The sequence below is a fragment of the Phoenix dactylifera genome, chromosome 18, assembly GCF_051530095.1.
Source record: "Phoenix dactylifera cultivar Ajwa chromosome 18, Ajwa_hap1_PhDact_Kaust_v1.1, whole genome shotgun sequence".
In the NCBI taxonomy this organism is placed as follows: Eukaryota; Viridiplantae; Streptophyta; class Magnoliopsida; order Arecales; family Arecaceae; genus Phoenix; species Phoenix dactylifera.
Genome location: NC_143207.1, coordinates 8,725,866 through 8,745,845, shown reverse-complemented (window position 1 = coordinate 8,745,845; position 19,980 = coordinate 8,725,866). Strand labels below are relative to the sequence as shown.

At 36.8% G+C, this 19,980-nt stretch overlaps 1 protein-coding gene and 1 pseudogene across 2 annotated transcripts; both read right to left on the bottom strand.

Moving 5' to 3' along the window:
• Nucleotides 1-3,210: 3,210 nt before the first annotated feature.
• Nucleotides 3,211-4,476, bottom strand: LOC103697688 (chitinase 2 pseudogene; annotated as a pseudogene). The gene has a single exon (XR_016398974.1). The product of XR_016398974.1 is annotated as a chitinase 2 pseudogene (transcript).
• A 2,472-nt stretch (nucleotides 4,477-6,948) lies between these two features.
• Nucleotides 6,949-12,300, bottom strand: LOC103697687 (uncharacterized). Its single transcript, XM_026801336.4, has 2 exons — nucleotides 12,108-12,300; nucleotides 6,949-7,320 (listed from the first exon to the last, which is right to left on the bottom strand). The coding sequence occupies exons 1-2, from the start codon at nucleotides 12,237-12,239 to the stop codon at nucleotides 7,231-7,233; spliced, it is 222 nt and encodes a 73-aa protein (XP_026657137.1). The 5' UTR covers nucleotides 12,240-12,300; the 3' UTR covers nucleotides 6,949-7,230.
• Nucleotides 12,301-19,980: the final 7,680 nt, after the last annotated feature.

Here is a 19,980-nt window from a genome sequence, read left to right as displayed (position 1 = left end):
TATTAGAACAGACCTCATATTATAAATAGAGACTATGTACCTCATTTTTTTAATCATCAACGAAAAAAAAGAAGACTTAAAGCCCTATTTTTGAGATTTCTCTATCTTCTTCTTCTTCTTTTTTTTGAGAGAGATTCGAGTTGAGTGGGTTGAAGAAAATTTCTCTTCTCTTCGATTGGATTAGCCCACGATAACATGAAACCAATAACAGTAAATATGAATAAAATTCTCTCTCAAATAAAATATAATAAAATAGTCCAAATCCATCATCCATTAACTAATTTAATAAATACTAATTTCGAGCCTCTAAATCTAAATTTAAATATCAAAATCCATAATCTCCAAATTCAGAAAGTCACCAACTATAAATTTATAATCAATTAAAAAACTAAAATTCTGCTACTAAAATCTTCGAACTTAGTAGCATGGATCCTCCAAATATATATAAATTTCTTCTTCCAGCAACCTTACTCGTTTGAACCAGTTAGAAAAGAGAAATATGAGCTACACCGCTCAATAATTAATACTTATACTTCTTCGTGGGATCAAGTATAAGTTTTTATATGAACAATGCATCATTTAGAGAAAATAACTATTATTAAAAAATAAAATACTTCATAGTACATTTTGATAAACAAGTCATAATCCATCATGCATGTATAAATCATCAATATTTTATAAACATCGTTTCAAGTATATTGCACAAATAAAGTTATAAACATGTTGTCGTTTAGCTATATTATAGTTCAAAATATTACTCACAGATATTCATGCTAAGGTCACTACCCAATTCTAGGGGTCATATATAAATATGTAAGAGCCTTTAAAATATTTATGTATTTTTTAAAAAATATATAGGTAAGTATGTGGGGAAATAGTAAATGGCATGTGTGCTTCATAAACTTGCTATTTTCATTAAAAGCATTCATGGAACCACTTTTTTTAACAAAACATTATTTTTAACTAAATGGCTGATCCTTTATTTTAAAAAAAATATGATATTATCAACAACAAACCATATGCATGAAAAAACATATGATAGTTTGAAAATAAATAGGAAGTGCAACCTTGAAACATATAAAGCAGTTCAACCTATTCATTGCAATGCAAATCCAATTAATTCATATTCAATAGCTTAAATGGTATTCAAATTTCAAGTGAAAGAAAAAGGGGGTGATTAGTCAGGTGATGGCATTCGGTGGCTCCGATGGGTGAGATCTAAGTGACTTAATCAGAGAATCATGAAGCTGGAATTCAATCTGGGCAAAAATTGTTCGACAATAATCATCAATAGTTGATTTCAGAGATACTCAACAAGGGCCGAGGTGATCGGTCCGACATGCGACCCAAGTAGCAGGGCTGTTTGGGGCTTCTTTATTGGGGTCAACTTGGGTTCATAGAAAAGAAAGACAGGACCCTCTACTAGGATCCAAGAATCAGATAGAGAGAGAAAGAGAGAGTAGAGAGAGAATGAGAAGGACAAGTCTTCTTGTTTCTCTTTGTTTTTTTTTTCTTCTTTGGCAAAATAGGAGAAGAAGGGGGTGGACTGTGGTTGTGGTCAATACTAGACAACCGACATATAGAAGAGGACGACGGTAGCACAACTGGAGGTCCAACAGTGGTCGAGCAGGCAAATCTGGCATCGGCGACCGGCCGAAAAGAAAAAGGGGCCGAATAGGGGCTTTCTTTGATCCAATCCAATCCGAGCTCAAGTGTTCTTGCTAGCGATTAGAGCTCTGGCATCGGCTAGAGACTGACACAAGGGAGGGACCAAAGGCCTTGGCAAAGAACGCCAGTAGTGGATATGGCCGAAAAAATAAAGAGAAGACAACCAAACATAAAGAACGGAATATAGGTATTTTCAAATCAATATTCTGACAAATTTCTAGGCCAGTAGTGGTTATTTGAGGTCGTGGAAGGAAGAAGAAAAAGAAAAGAGGACCAAAACCTTACCTTAGTTACGACAACGTCCACAGCCCTTATTTTCAGTGGCCGTAGTGCTCAAAAAGTTTTCCAATTAAAAAAGGATAAAAACAGAGAGACCTCAATCAAACATTGTACTAATAAGTTATGGCCTCCAAAGATTTGCCGCATGATCTTGATATGGTGAATCTCGTTCCTAGAGCCTATTTGTTCTTTTTCATAGTGGCCAAGATGGTTTATATCAAGTTTGATGATTCTTCTAGATCATAACGAACACGATAGTTGTTGCATTCGTCTACACCCTCATGTAAACATTTTGGAGGAGGACTGGTACTGGGATCGCCCTTGCGGGACCCGTCCTGACTAGTGCTACACCAAGAGGTGGAGCTTCATTGCTATGTCTCGCTTTGCTTCAATCGATACCAAGGAGAACCTCAAGCACTCAGGCAGCGATCACTGGCTCTAGGCTCTCTGGCAATGTGTTATTTAGTACTCCGATGACAGCACAAGGCTCCTGGCACAAAACCTAAACCCCGCGTCTAACAGCTTCCCACCGTCACCATCATCGATAGGACTTTGGAGGGTTCAGAGTGGCCAATATGAAGGAGTCGTGGCTAGGCACTGTAGCTTGCTAGATGTTGATTATGTCGGTGCTCAAGACCATGGAGAAGGTCTCAGCGATCCAACGATAGCCTCCGCCCCTAACAGGTTTGCTATTTTTTATTATTTTTATTTTATGATCAATATTAAGGGTATTTTGTTATTTCACCCAACCAGTTAATTATGTCAGGGGCTAGATCGACGACCAGGATATATTGCCATAAAAAAATAACTTTTAGGGTTTAATTGAAATTTTTGAATTGTTGAGTTTAAAGTGTCCCGTCCAAAGTTGAAGGGATGTCACTATATATATATTTTTTTTTCTTTTTTCTAACTTGTATGTAAAATCTTAGAATTTTTAATAACATAGATTCATGCTTTCAAAAATAGTAAAAAATGAAAGCAAGGAATAGCAGTTGTACGCAAATGCTATCGTTAACATCAGTCCAGATTTTGGCAAACAGTGATCGTTGGATCACCCAACACCCCAAGATTCATTGTAGCGTGAAATGGAGCCCCAAGGCCACAAACCGGTCGCCTCATCAGCATTTTCATGGAGGATGGTGGGGGTAGCCTTGGGCGAAGGCGCCGGCGATGGCGTGGTCATTGCCGGCGTGGAAGGCGGCAAGGTCAGAGGAGACCAGTGATACTTCACTAATTTATACAAACAAAAATACAAAAAGAAAATACCAAACAGGCTTTTATATGGATTTATATTTATTTGTATGCCAAGTACACTGTTCATCCAAATCAAAGAAAGGTGGAACAGCCAGGCTACAGCCCAGTTTATGATCCATCTTGTTTATTGTCGATAACTACTTAACTAGACCACTATCCTTATTGATCAACACTTTCTGAAATCTTGGATCTTAATACAAGAGCTAAGCATTAGCCAACAGAGCCTGTGCTTGCGTCTCATACTGAAAGGAGCCCTTGGCTTTGGAGCTATCAGCAGACCATATGAAGATGCCAAAAAGTCTTCCCTGATTCTGCAGCGTCTGACAAGCATCAAAGAAGCCATTTTCTGGAGTCAGTCCTTTGCTATCGTCAGAAATCAAACTGGTCAGTATTTTCCCTCCTTGATAATTGGAGCTCTGAGTATCATAATAGCCTAAAAATTGCGATACCGTCGTGCTTTTAGGATACCCATAGAATTGGAAGTTCACGTAGTCTATAACATTGGAGTACTTCGCCCACAAAGCTTTGTAATAGGTCTGGAGTGGCTCATCTTCGTATGGAGCTATCGAAGCAAACTTTATCACTCCATTGTTCTTCAACGTCGTGATAAGCCTTCCAATGCATTCCGCAAAGGTGTCTGCATTGGCACTGGAAATGAAGTTTTCGTAGTCGATATCGATACCATCAAGATGGTATTGCTGAATGATGCTGGTGAGTGAAGAGACTGCGTTGCTAACCCAAGAGTCTGTAGATGTAGGATGGAAGGTGGCAGGAATATCGCCGACGCTGTACCCACCGAGGCTAAGAGCAACCTTCACGTTGCTGTGACTTTGTTTGATGGAGGCGACTGCAGAAGGGGAGAGATTGACGGTGTCCCAGAAGACGTTGAATTGGCCATTGGTGGGGGAGGGGGGGTTGGAAGTGGTGTAGTCTATGGCGAAGGCAAGGATGAAGTGGAACTGGACATTAGAGTTGATGGGCACATCAGTGAACTTGACTCCCTTGTCTTGAGCCCCTATGTATTCTCTAAAGAGGTTAGAGTTTTCAGCAGTGGCCATTGGAAAGAGGAGAGCAAGGAGAGGTGTGAAGAGAAGGAAATAGGAGAAGAGCTTTCAGAAGTCCATTGGAAGATGGTGGGAGAGGATGGTTTGTATCTTGTGAGGAAAGGGCCGAGGACGAATTGATATTTGTAAGCGTATGGAGAGGAATAGATAGATTAGATTGACTTACAGGAAACCGCCATCGAAGTCAAGAATTTCAGATAGCTCCCATCCTCTCATGGATAAGCTTAGCTTTTGCTGAATATTAGACAGAAAAAAGAGTTTTTGGAACGTTACGTCCACAATGAGATTGGTATAATTGATGATTTCTTCTACGCTACGTCTAGTACCGACAACCGCGAACATTTTCCAACGTAAGACGCGGTCCATGTAGACGTCGCATTTGACACGCATTTAGCGTGCGAGCACAAGGAAGAGCCAATGGAGACTAATTAAGATGTCTAGAGATAAAGAAATCATATCCACGTGGTGCAATTTTATGAAATGATTTGATAGAAATCTTGAGGTCTTGGCTGACGTATCAATAGGATGACTAAGTCCCACTTGGAATTCAATAAGGGGATGCAGGCAAGGCAAATACAAGGCAAGAGGAAGAAAACCATAAGTGAAAAAGAAAGACATCTGAAGAAAGTTCTAATAGATGCTGAAGCCGAGGGAAGCTTTAAAAGTACAAGATTGAACAATTTCCGCAGAAGAATATTTTATTCATTACATGAATCTGTCTCACTCTTTTCATTTCATTCATTTTAAAGAAGAAAGTTGAGATCATTAGAGGTTCGAAGAGGAGGAAAGTGAAGAAGAGCTTTGAGAAATCCATTGGAGACATGAGTAAGAGGTTTGCTTGCATGTGAAGGATTAAGGGGTGGTTGTGTTTCCCAATGAGGATGAAGAGGAAACTATGTGGATAAGGCAAGGACTGAAAACCTTTGAATGGTTCCAAGCGTGCGAACTATGAAGGGTCTAAGCTATTTCCCAATGAGTTTTATCCGTTGAAAAGTTCTAGGGTAGGAGGTTTGGTACTCCAACTAGGCAAATATTGACAAAGACTAGGGACAGAGGAAGAGTTGGGATGACATTTCCACGCTATTTCCGTTGAACGCTGTTACAATTAGTGATCCCAAGTGGATTGGCTGTCCATATAGACTTTGAATTTGACATGCCTCATCCGCGGAGACACTGAATAGGAGATATGGCATTTATCCTGCCTTATCCCTCGGGTACATGGCAAGTATACTACCATATCAAGGGGCGGAACCACTTATCCCCAACAATTTGGTCAAATTATGACAACCAGGGATTGGCAGTTCCTCAGGTTCTCTAGAATTTCACCATCCCCACATTTTATCCCCATATGCTAGCTAAATCACCAAAGAACTCCTCCATTAGCAAAAAATAACCAAAAAGCAAGGTTTCTTCTTCTATCCAAATAATAATAATCAGCAGATGTCAGATATACTATGGTATAAGGTAATGATTAAATAAGGATAAAAACACTTATTCAAATGCAATTTTTGTATAACGCCTGCTTATCCAACTTTATTCTGGGATTGGCTGTATCTATCTATAAGGGATAACAAGAAGTTATAGCTCTGCATTGCTAATCCTGCTTCCAGACTAGGCCTAACATTTCTTGAGTCAATTCTGATGCGATCGGGCTCTGACATGGCTTGTGACAATGGCAATTGTGTATAATTTAGAAGCTGCTACAACAATCTTGCAGGCAAATATGAGTCTTGAAGTTGCAAAGAAACTAACAATGCTTAGACTTCCAAAGTCTTGTTTCAGGATGGAATCTTACTCCAATTCCAAATTCCAGCTGTGCATTCAGCTATTTCAGCTAATTACTACGAAGCAAAGAAACTTCAGCCGACTTAAAACAAGAATAACTCGCAGAAAAGCAATTTTCTAAAAAGAAACAATGAGAAAAGCCTCAAATAATGACCTAAATATTTGTTTGGTAATACATAAGCCTGCCGAATTATGAAGACTAACAAAATATTTGTTTCCCAATATTCCATATAGCATTAAATTTGCCTAACTGAATTTGAGCATTATATCTTGGGGTGAAGGAAAATGCATTTCACAGCATCCCCATGCATCTTGTCTTGTAGTTTTATTAGACCACTAACTACTGTTTGTGATCATGTTGAGTCTTATAAAACTATACCATGCTCACCTTAATACACGCAACACACTACTTTAAAATGGATCTAGTCCATGTGCTAGGGCTCCGAACTGCTCCGCAAAGGTAGCCACACATCAAGGAAGCCTTTGAATATCTATTCACATATCCAAAACAAATGATGTAAAAGGAAAGAGATGGAAGATGTTTCAATATAAAATAGTATGGATGTTGAAGCAAGGTGCAAACCAATCTAAGCTAGTGTTTTAGGCTGCTTGGGCTCCGTACATAAAACTATTAAAGTGCTTCTCAAGCTCAGCACGAGATCAAGCCAAGACTAACATAAGCTGTTCAAGCTCAGCTCCTGCGAGTTCTGAGCCAAGTTCCACTCATGTTCAAGCCAGGCTCGGGTCATGAATTTCAGGCAAGTTCTAACCCTGAGCTCAGCATTTTTTCTATGTCTTTATAGGCCAAGATCAAACAAGTTTTTATCAAGCCAATCCCGTGGATCTCTTGCAGCCTGATGTTGAAGAAATCAGTATCTCAGCAGAATTTTGACCAGTATAAGCAAATGATTAGGTTTTAACATATATCAATCGCACATGTCGTACATTTATATCATTGCACATCTGCTCACATGAAAATAACTTGAGAAAGACAGCAAGGCAATTCAAGCTGCATGAACACACCTTCCAAAAAACAGTTGCACTGCATAAGCTCTTGGATCAAACACCACTGGAACACCATCACACAGAATAAGGCTGATCCCTGCAGCTTCCTTCAGCTTCAACAGGAAATATAGTATATGATGCTTATCATTATCATGCTACTTGAAGAAGTGTTCGATCAACGGAGATTTTTATTGCGAGCCATCTCTTGGAGCTCCTCTAGAGATGGAGGACGAGGACCCTCAGGAGGGTAGACCACATATGGGCGCTGCAAAGATAGTTTGGTGAACCTTTTAGAGAAAGAAGCAAAACTAAATTCTCCTGCTGCAGTGATCATATGCCAGATCTGGATTTCATTCCACAATTGGGATACTATACAAACTACGATATAAGGTTCCAATCCAATATATTTTTCACCAATGGAAGTGTTCATCATAGAAAAATGAGCAATTCAGTTATTACTTCAACAACTAATCTGGATAAGACATTCTTTCAGGACTTTGGTGCAGGTTTAGTTTGGTGGAATGAAATTATGGACCTGATGGGCTCATGAGGGTGATCTCAGATAGCATCTTCACTAATGGAAGAATAAAACATCACAGTCACCTTTTCACGAAACATCACAGCTTAAGGGGTATGGCTTGGATTTGTTGTTCCATAAAAGCATAGGAGATACCTCCAATAACTGCTATACTCAAAGAATGGCCAATGTTTTACACAGGATTTAGTAGATTCTGTATAACTTGCATGGAAGGTAATCCTGACCAAAGAGAAGTAAATCCTGCAACATGTTTTTTCTGGCCCTTCAGGATGGCAGCTGGCCCACGAGTATTTCGTATGGTTTTTGAAGTAGAACGCAATACCGGATGATACCACTTGGCCTAGCCACATCAATCTCGTGCCAAACTATTTTTCTCTGAAAAAAAATCAGCCATTGTCATCATAGGTTGCCTCATTTAAGAAGGTGTATGAGTGGTCAGATGCTCTATGTACGACTGAAACACAGCCCAGTGAACAAAAATTTCATGTGTTCTTAGCTCTCCCCAGAGATAAAGTCCATTAAGGCAAACCATGATGTAGGTACCAAATTGGTATGCCTAATATTCAATGGAGGCAGTAACGAGCAAAAGGTATTTTTCTATGAACTTACTGCTTCACCTGCATGCTAGATTTAAGGTCATAACGATGCCCCTTAAGTAGTTTCTTTGGATATTTGAAGATATTTAATATCAGGAGAGGCTGAAAATTAAAAGCCAGAGAGTTGGACATGATGCAAATTAAAACCTTATCAAATTTTTGTGTGATTGCATTGCAGAAATTTTCCAATTCAGGCTATTGAGATCACAGTCAAAATACTATTATGACCAACTATATTGATATTGAAAAATTCCATTACCACTGTGATCACAATTATCAAGCCTTGCCATAACTATCTGGTGCCAACTTTGCAAATCTTCATTTATCAATTTTTCCTTTTATAATCAACCTTTAAAGCTATTGCAAGCTTTCCCAATTTCTTTTCCAAAACCTCCACCTAGGGTGGCAAAGAGTCAAGCATGGTCAGTTTTGCATCTAGCCAACCTCCACTATCAAGCTTCTAAGTTCCAACCCTTACCCTAACCACTAGTGGGTCAGGAAGACTGTCTCATACTCGACTCCAATGTGGAGTAAGAGAAGAAGGAAGAGGAAACAAACTAGAGGAGAGAAAGGAGGAAAGAAACTAAGGGAGGAAACTAATGAACATAGTGGCTTGCAGCTTCCAGCCTGTGACAGGGTAACAGACGTTGGCAGTTTAAAGTCTTGCAGCAAAGTGACCAAAATGACAATTCAGTGACTTGCAATTAGGCAATGAACAACTACGTGTAAATGACTTGCGGCAGGGAAACAAATAGTTGCAAGGCTCCTTGGAGGTGATGTCAGAATACCAAGATAATGAGGTGGTGATGCCAGCGTGCAGAGATGATGATGTGCCAATGAAAGGAGTGTGGGCAGGATAGGGGAAGGACGATGAAAGAAGAAGCAAGAGGAGGAGAAGAAAGAACAGAATTAGAGGGAAGAGGAGGAGAAGGGGCAATGGAAGTGGGTAGAAAGAAGCAATATGAGGTAAACATGGTTAGGGTTTGATCCATTACTTTTATTGTCCCATAATGTTTTATACTTTATCAATATACCTCATAAAACGTGCCCACAGGTCAGATTGCTTAATTTAAATGTTACCCAATCCACCGGTGGCTCTACCTTGCCTGACCCAGCCAATGAAATAACATTCCAGAACCTCTTCTTAAACCTCTTCAGATCTTTGCTGTGCATGCCTAGGCCTCCTCAATTGGTTCTCCACTTTGTCCTCAAGGTGCTACTTCTGCACCTGCTTTTATATTATTCCCCACTCGATGCTTTCAAGTTTTACCAAAAATCCATCTAAAGGTTATTGTTTTTGCCTTTGTCATCTTGTTTACTGGGACCCTCTTTTCTGACCAACATTACGAACCACTCAGAGCAGCCAACTCTACTGCTATTTCCTCAAGAAGCTAAGGAAACCAGTGTCACATGACAAACCAAAAGCACATCTTTTCTTTATCCACCCAACTCTAGTTCCGTAAGATATATCTTCATTTCTCCTTCCATTCACGTACATAATGGATTTAAGGTAACAGAAGCAATCTGTTATAAAATTTTTTGAAAAAAACAAAAAGCTAGCACACTGCTTATTTTTTTAAGCCATCAGTAAGGCCTCATTTTTAATTCTAATTATTATCGAAAATGTTTGTTTCTTTTGGGTGTACATGTTACATCCATACAGACAGACAGACAGACAGACATATATAGATATATTCTATGATTTCTTCTTGACAGCATATTGGCATATCATATTCTGATACTAATAAATGCTAATTACAGCCCCCACCAACTCAGAAACCCTATAGAACATCCTATAAAAAATGTGACACTGTGAAAGGCTAGCCTGACAAGTAATAAAATTAGTGAAAAAACAACATAGTTGAGTAATGATCTAGAAGAACCATCCTTATCAGTGAAAGAAAATATAAATAAAGAAAAATGGCATATATTATCCCCCAAATTTGAGAGCATATTAACAAGCCATGCATAACTTTTTTTTATATGTTGTGCAACATTGTCCTATGAAAGAACATATACTTGTATTAGGTATTCTATGAAGATGCATTAGTTATGTCAAAAACATTGCTCCACGTCAAGCAATTGTATGACAGCAAAGTGAGGGGTTATTTACGCATGGATATTATTACACATGATACTAAATTTGACTGATTTTAAGCCTTTAGATTAAAAAAGAGTAAATTTCACAAAACTGTTGTTAATCAACCTTCCAGGTGTAAATTATCCATGCAAGTAATATCTTCTGTCTAGAAAGTTATAGTAATGCACTAAAACCATATGATCCAAGGGTACCCAGAAAAGCAATTAAACAAATATTAGCATGCGATTGAAACAGTGGTACTCCAAATGAATAGATCATTAACTCTAATGGATCAAGTGATCAAAAGTATAGAATGAACTGTCGGTTAAAACTGCCATATCAGGTCTAGAAATGTTTTATGCATTAATGTTCACTGGCAGAGCTTAAAAATGATAAGAAGGTGGAGCACCTAATAAGCATTTACATAAAATATGGTTAACGTGATAATTAATGCTAAAAGTTTATTCAGCAAGTTTGGGCCATTTATCCACTACCTAGGTTCAAAAAGTTAGAAGTACATGCATGTATACATCCAATAAGAAGAGGTACTTTATTTTGTGTTGAAGGATGTAGGAGAGCAAGACTCAAGGTAACATGGATAGAGGTCGTGAGAAAGACACAGGAGAGCTAGAAATAATACCAGAGATGACCTTAAATAGAAATTCTTGGCAAATGAGGATTCATCAAATCAACCCCAAATGGGATAAAGCCGTACAGTTGTGTGTATGTGTTGCTTAAGTGGAAAATGGCAGTACTAGACAGTGCTACATATATTATAAAGTTAGGAGGTGTCCAGAACCAGAAACAACTACCAAGTTTCTACTTTGTAGAGCAACTGGGTGCACGAGATTCAACACAAATTGTTTATATTCCATCTAAACAAACTATGGATTTTTTCCTGTCATGGGTAATACAAGCATTCACCTATCGGTGCCACACAAGATACAGAACATTTGCTTAGATGGTCATTTTGGAGAATTCTAACTTTAAAGAACCAAACTAAAACACAACTAAGATTGATAAGATAAATCTTTAGAAGATGAAATATAAATTACTTATTTCTAATTGTTGCTTCAATAACTACTTAAGATGGCTCCAGTTGCTAGTTGTACACATGTCTTCATTTCAATCTCAGAGAAAAACTTGTTGCTACAGTAATGGATGGAAGGTAACATCAGCACATGTGATGCATATAAGATTTAAAAAGCAAAGATCAAATCAACGTTTGATAAAGATAAATTGGGAGTTTTAGTCTGCTATTGATCGGGGAAGAAAAAGATGATTCCCCGTTCAAAAAGTGATCATTATTGATATTTTCTTATTTACACATTTTTGTGTTATTGAATTAAACCTCCATATGCACACTCTCTCTCTCTCTCTCTCTCTCTCTCTCTCTCTCTCTCTCTGATTTCCTTTTTTAAATTTTCAATGCAGCATTCAACTAATCTCATTGTTTGAAAAAAAAAAAATCAAATCCGAATAAAAAGTATTGCATGTTCCACTACAGCAAACTCGATGTATTGCTAATAATGAAAGAGTTTGTTGCTCTTGACAAAATCCCAGAGTCATAACAACTATTGATTAAAAATCTTTCTCTTTGAAAATATCAACTACCTTCCCTAAATGAAATCATCACCAATAACCTACTTCTCTCTTGGAAAAATAAAATAACTAAAACAAAACAAAATCCATAACATACCCTAACGCTTTCGAGTTCTGTTCGATGCCCAAACAAAATCCAAGCAAGAAAACGAAGGAAAGTTTGATGCTTTGTGTTTCAACTGGCAAGAATAGAACAGAAGAAAGAACAAATCATATAAAAGAGAGGGAGAGCCTACGAATCCCAAGAACTTGTGCAGGGTTCTGGAGGAGTCGGCGGCGACGGCGCAGACGACGGCGATGGGAACGGCTACGTACGCCGCGAACTTGGCTATCTCGAGCATCCCCTTCGACGTCCCTAGAGACGACATCTCTCTCTAACCCTCCCTCCCCGAATGTACTCGGCGTCAAGACCTCTGTCTCAAAAGAAAGGGTCTCGTTGAGCAGTACCAGCCCCACTAATAAAAATGGTATTAAAATGGTATCACAGCCATCCATTGTATCAACACATGTCATTCATACATCAGAACCGTTCATTAGTACTTTCATTTATTAAGGTTCCTGAAAACGCGGATCACATTTTGACACGCATCAAATGCCCTTGCACGGCCATCATCCCATGATGACATTAGAATGGTGGTCGTCATTTGATCTTTCACAATTAGCATTATGGATGTTTTTATCCTAAGTCCTAACATCTCTTTTAAGACTATAAATACAATTGACTTAATTAAGAATTGATTTTCTATAATTTTAAAATAGGTATTTTGAGATTCTACTACTATGACAATTAATTTTTGCAATAAGAATTCAACTTTTTATTTTATTTTTTGCAAAAATAGATTTATCTTTTCATATGATTGATTTGGGATTTTATCGAAAATTTAAGCCCCTATTTAAGAATGAACATGAGAATTTACCTCAATTGATGCACGCAAATAGAGTTATAGATTATTTACATGTAAAAAATGTAGTTATAGTAGTCACAAGGATAGATTTAGCAGTCCTACAAGATTTAGATTTTTTTTGTGCAATAATATATTAACTTGTTCTTACAAAAGTGTAAGAAAAGTTAGCTTTTCTTGCTAAATTTTTATTTTTGAGGGTGATTGTGTTAGCAACGTGGTTATTTAAATATCGCTTCTCATGACATCTAAAGACAAAGGTGCTAGTTTATCGTGCTCATAAAGTCTTTGGCAGCTATATCAAAGGCCTCAGACTGAATCATGCATGTTGCCACTAAAATCTGATCTAAGGCTAATAAAGATCGGGATCTTCTTCAAGAAGAAGGGCTCCGATCTGCACACGAAAAGAAGAGCAAAGGAGGTTGGAAATCTCTGGAGTTGATTTGGTCGAGGGTCCTTCGTTGCTTAAACCAGACAGAATTTTGAGAACAAACGAGTGAAAAAAAGCCTAAAGAGTTGAATAGTAGAATAGGGTATCTGAGATGAAGATACGGACCTATGTCCTCTATTCCTATTTATATAGAAGAGGAATCACGATCCCGCTACAATTGGACTTCAAGAGCTTCCAAATAGAAGCCGTGATTGGGTGTTAAATTTGGGCTACATTAACACCTTCAACAAGATTTGAGGGCTTAGGGATATCAAAGAGAGAGCTAGCATCTATTTTGTAGCCCCACCTAAGGGTCCTTTTCAATAAAAAAGAATTATTTGCACACCCCTTCAACTTTGAACTATTTTTACCCGGTACCCCTTGTGTTTAAAAATTTTCAAATAAGTTTCTAAAGTTAGTTAAGTGATTCAATATGGCCCAAAGTCCCATCCAATATCCAACACTATTAAGACAAAATCATAAAAAACAGCTTTGCCTTATCATTATTGCATGCTAGGCCCTGTTTGGTAATGATTTGCTCAATGGCAAACCATCCCAACCCCCTCTCCACATCTAATAGCCCAGGTTCCTCCACATCCAACCCCTCTCTATCTCAGTTGTCCATCTACTATACTTGTTTATATCACCTAACTTCTTCGATTTCTCTTCAAGCTAGGTCTCTATCTAACCTCTCTTTTCTCTTTTCACCCCTCCTCACTCCCACCATCTCCCCCTCTTCCAACACCTTCTCCTCTCTAAATATCAAAAACATCCATTCTACCTTCCACTCCACCCCCTAGCCCGCCTCCTATTTAGAATCCCAAAAGCTCTCCATCTCCATCTCTATCAACCCTCTATCCTCACCTTCACCCTCCACTCCATCTAGTCTACCACCTCCACCGCCACCAAGCTCTCCTCTATCATGCTCAACCCCAACCTTGTCAAGTCCTAGAAAGGCTCCCTCCAAGATTGCCACAACCTACACCATATCATACTCTCCTTCCTCAAGAAGTTTATCACCACCCTTATCATCGGTGATTGCAACCTCACCAATTTCGTGCTCACCAACAAGGCCACCTACTTTGAAGGCCTCACCGACGCGCGGGGCAACTTAAGCCCTCCTTGGTCAAGTCTTGAGCTGCTGCCTCCATGTATGCAAGCAACGCCCTCTCCTTGGTCAATTGTTCAGGGCCCCAATGACTAAGGAGGCACTGCATGTAGTTACTCTCTCCAGAGGGTTCCTAGCATGGGTCTGTAGAAGGGAACGGAGGCTATTCAAGAGCAGCAATGATGGTAAGGATAGGGATGACTAGTGGGATAATAATCAAATGATGGTGGTGATACTAGCGGCAAATAGGATGGAAACTTCACAATAATCGAGGATGCGATCATTTTCACTTCGAACAATAATGCAAGCAAACACGATCATAATGGTACATGCAGGGGTGTATGAGAAGAATATGGAGATCTCGATTACAAGCCCTACAATGTATTGATTGGTGAGGGCAGTGATGTGATAGTAATCAAAGGGAGAAAGAGCATTGGGGATATCGAATGGCTAGAAGAGGAATGAAGGCCTAGTTTGAAGAGGAATTGAAGATTGAGCTTGAATGGCCTGCTTCCATGGGAAAAAGGATCATATTCTTTGTCAGCACTTGTAGACCCTCACTTCATTTGGATTGACACCATACAGATAGAACCGTTAGAAAGGGCCACCAAAACAAGAGTATTCTAGTTCGAAAGTCTCACATGACCATCACATGATACAATCTCATCATTCTAGAAAAATAAAGATAGATGGCGAGACCACAATAAACTACATAACTAGCTCTAGGAACCTATTTGAAACTTTCTAAACTCAAGTGGTAACAAGTGAAAATGGTCCTAAGTTGAGGAGGTGTCTATGTATTTTTCAAAAAAATCTAAAACACATTGTCTAACAAACTTTAACAATCTTATAGAAGATGGAATTGATCTATAGTGAGATGATATAGGAGTAATGCAATGGAAAGATAATTATGTTCACCACATGTTTAATTTAGCTATGTATCAAATATGATTATTTTTACAAACAAGATTAGCGCACCATATATGGAGGGTAGGTACCATGGAGTTGCCAAATATGCAACATGGTTATTCAAATGTTGCTTCTCATAACATCCAAACCAAAGGTGCTAGCTTATTGAGCTAATAAAGACTTTGGCAGTTGCATCAAAGGATCTCAAATTACATCCCGTCTTCACTAAGATTTGGGGGTTTTAGGGATATTTGGAAGAGGGTTACCCTCTATCATTTAGCCCATTACCTAAGGTTTCTTTTTTATTAAAAAAAAAACTAAAACACATCATCAACAAAATTTAACAATCCTCTAGAATTAGAATATGGAGATGATCTATAATGAGTAATGCTTTAGAAAGCAAGTTATGTGCACCCGACAAGTTCATTTAGCCACATACCAAAGCTGGATTAGTGTTACAAGCAAGAGTAATGTGCCACACATATAGATTGATATTGTGGATTTGCCAGCCCTACAATTACTCAAATGTTGCTTCTCATGACATCCAAACCAAAAGTGCTAGCATATCGAGCTGATGAAGTCTTTGGCAGTTGTATCAAAGGACCTCGGATTGAATTTTGCTTTTATTAGAATTTGGAGGTCAGGGATATTTGGGAGAGGGCTACCCCTTCATTACGTATTCCATTGCCTGAGGTCTTTTTCAACCAAAAGAATAAAAAAAAAAATCTAAAACACATCATATAACTAACTTTTACAATCTTTTAGAAGGTGAAATTGATCAACCGTGGGTGTAATGCTATAGAAAGACACTAATATGCGCCCAACAAGTTCATTCAGTCACATGTTAAAGATAAATTGGTGTTATAAGCATGACTAGTGCACCATATATGGGGTAGATACTGTGGAGTTGTCGGCCAAACAACTCAAAGGCCTATTTAAAGCATTTTCCATGATATATAAGGCAGCTTGTTTTTGGAGGAGGGAGATGGAGGTCATAGCGTCTCTAGATTTGGAAAACCTTTTTCGGATGTGAAAAAATTAAAAGAAAAAAAATATGCTTGTCAAAAAATCTAATTTTTTCATGCCACCAAATGCAACCCAAATTTGAAAGTGAATAGGTTGAGTATGGGCCCAAAGTCAAACCCATTCAAACTTTTGGTTCGATTCTAGGTTTGACGTTTTTAGACCTAACATATCCTAAACTAAGAGTGAAAGTGGATCAGTTCATATCCATCCAAATCCATTTTTGTATCCAAATATATCCGAATATCGATATAAATTGGAGCATCTGACTAATATCCTTTATCCATATCTATATCCACTAAAGACAAACGTATATGGATACGGATAGACAACTACTTGATCTGTATCTGAATATCCAACTTTATTTCTAATCCTATTTAATTTTATATAATACTCATAAACTTTTAAAAAAATATATGACCATATTAACATATTATTAACTTGATTTTTCATCCATTTAGTAATATCTTTAATTCTACAGTCATAAAATTTAATTATCCGACTTATATCCATATTTATGCCCTTACTTTAGTATTTGATTTATGTCAGTATCCATTTAAAATAAATACGAATATGAATTTTTGCATTCGACTAATATCCATATCTGTTTCTATATCCGTCAAATAAAATAAATATGAATATGGATATACTGCTATCCGATCTACATCGACCTAGTTTCACCCTTATCCTAAAATTGACCTAAACCTACATAATTACTGGTTCACCATCTACATACATACATAATATTATTTTGATCCTTCAATTTCCAAACCCTTAGCATATGAAACTTTATTCTAAAACTTGGAGAAGCAAAAAGAATGAAAGCTAATGAATGAATTGTCATAAAGTGCATCTTTTCTATTTTTAGATAATCATTGCTACATAATTAATCATCAAGTGCTTATTGTTCATGATTTATTATTTATAATATGTTTTAAATGTTTCATTAATAAGATTCTTAAAGCACATACTATTTTTACCTTGATCAACTCTTCAAGAGATTGTGCTCAATATCTAATAGGTACCCGGGCCAATCACCACCCAATCTAGTTCTTCAATGGATTGGGTATAGAACAAAAGTTAAAACCAAAATACTAATAAAATGGACAATCTGTTCTTACACATTGGCCCTCCTAAAAGTTGAATCTAGACTCCGCTCCTAGATTTGGACAATCATATTTGAAAAAAAAGTCTTGATTTTTTATATGAAGAATGAATATCCAAAACGCAATATTAGAAAATTATAATCATTATTTTCTTCTCTAACAATAATATATCACATATAATGTCAAATCCTTATGATTAAACCATGTCAGTAGAAATACAATCCCCAAGTGCAAGTAGAAGACCATATGCTTTGGAGGTGGGCCCCTTGTAAGCAAAAATTTTGTCAAAATGGAGGAGATTATGACAAGGTATCTTGGAAATTATATGTTGCTGTTGTAGGCTAGTTCAATTTATTACTCATTTAGTGAATCATAAGTTGCTAGTATTTGATTTATAAAGCTAACCATATGAAAATATAATGTCAAGCTTTCCACATTTTTATTATTAAAATTTTGTTTAATATCAAGAAAAAAAGGAATACTTATAGATTAATCAATGTTGAGGCAATTAATTTTTTTTTGATCGTTGGTTGATGTTTGCTACTAGTTAAATTATATTAATGGGTTATTTATCTTGTCCTATTGAAGAGGACATAAAATTCACCTTGTAATCCAGCTATTGCATCATGACAATAGCCTTAATTTGATTCTTAAAGCTTTCTATTATTTGATCGGTAAACCGTTATCCTCTTCACAAAGATCCTTCATCATGATCCAAGCATATGTTCAAATAATTATCATCTAAATCAACATCAGTAGATAAATCCATTGAAGGATCATAAAACTATATATAAAGTGATCTAAAAGAATCTAAAGATACAATAGAAAAAATATTACAACAAGTAAAAAAATTGAACCTATAAGTTATCAAAAAAAAAAAAAAAACATTACAAGACAAAGGTGTAAAAGGCCATGTGATGTGGATATTAAATAATTTTTAGCATTCAATGTTGCGTGTTGAAAAAGATGCCATTTGATAGACTCCTCCAATATTTATAGAGAGAGGTCCACATAGTTTCCTTCTTGAAAAACTACTTTTGAATAATTATTTTCATTGAAAACTATGTTTTGGGTTGTTATTGTTGGAAGTCTATTGCTTATCCTACTTATACTAGGATTCTATTCCTAGTTTATCTTTGTTTTCTATTTCAACATTAGTTGGAATAGTTTACCTTTTAGTGCTAGTTCACTTTAAGTTAAGTTGACTCTTAGGCTTAATATATTAGAGTTTGTTTTTTAGTTGAAGTGTGATATTGATATTTTTGTATTTTAGAGGGGAGAATGTTGAATAAAAATAGGAGGAGAGAGTTACGTAAACCTATACTTTGTCTAGAGTAAATTTATTTTTCTTTCCTAATTTTTTTCTGTTCCACTATTATTTTCTTCTTGAAATTCTCTACAAATATTTGTTTGATGTTTGGTGTTTGTTTTGGATTCTAGACAAGCAAAATTGATCTACTTCTGGTAGCATGACATTCTACATGGTATTAGAGCGAGATTGGAGAGTGGTCAAGTGGTTTGCAGCTTCGATCAAATATATTCAGAGCATAGTTTTTTGGATTGGTGAATTGAATATTGATAGTTCGGATACTTGTAGCTCAGCATGGTTTAAGAGCTTCTAGTAATTTGCTATGCGGCAGTACAAGCATGTGGACTTTTATTTGATGATTTAAGAGATAAATCATCATGACTGATACTACTACCATCTTTCTCAATGGGTTCAATATGCCTGATCTCACCAACATCAATATAGTTGCTTTTGCTACTACTACTTCTCTTCGCAAGTTGAATAACACTTGTTATCCAATTTGGAAGGCTATTGTCAAGTCCTATTTGATAGAACAAGATTTGTGGGATATCTTGGATAAGTCAAAGATAAAGCTAATAGATATTCTCAACACGACATTGCAAAAGAAGTGGAATATGAAATCTAGGAAGGTGATGTAAATTACTCATGTTTCGGTTGATAAAAAAATTATCTTCAGATCTAGGATATATAAAAGCCAAAGAAAGCATGAGATATTTTTGCGGCTATCCACTTAGGTTCTAGCAAGATGAGACATCACAAATAAAAGTTGCTTAAAGAGTGGATTTTGGCTCTAGACTTTTCTGAAAGTCCAAAAGAAGAACAAAATTGGTTTAAAGATAAAGTTTTAAAGCAGGAAGAGCTTGGTTAGTTACAAACTAGATCAAATTTTAAAAAAATATAATAAAGTTGATCAGCTCAAAGATCAATCATGTAGAAGATCATAAGCGAGAGGAGCTTGATCACATGCATGTTGTATCAAGTTTAGAAGAGATTATGATTGAAGAAGCAATTAATGTTGTAGTTGCTTAGGAAGAGACAAAAGATCCTACAATTGATTCGGTAATAGAAATTCATATTGAAAAATCAAATTATACAGAAAAATCTTATGCTGAAGCTATCTAATATATGGACATTTCTTATGGTGATTTAGTTAGTCATGTGTGTGGAGTGATTGAGTATTTCCTAATTGATTTTGATGAGCTCAAAGCATTGGAGTATATCTTATGTTATTCTAATGAATTCAATCTAGTATTTCAGGTAAATCTTTATGAATTTCTGTCTAAGTATCTTGAGTTTTGGTTCAAAATAGTTTGGTTGAGTAT

Coding starts and splice junctions, on each gene's coding strand:
- LOC103697687 (XM_026801336.4), bottom strand. CDS start 12,239: ATGTCGTCTCTAGGGACGTCGAAGGGGATGCTCGAGATAGCCAAGTTC. Junction 7,321..12,107: donor TGCACAAGTTCTTGGGATTC/GTAGGCTCTCCC, acceptor CTATCTTTGCAG/CGCCCATATGTGGTCTACCC.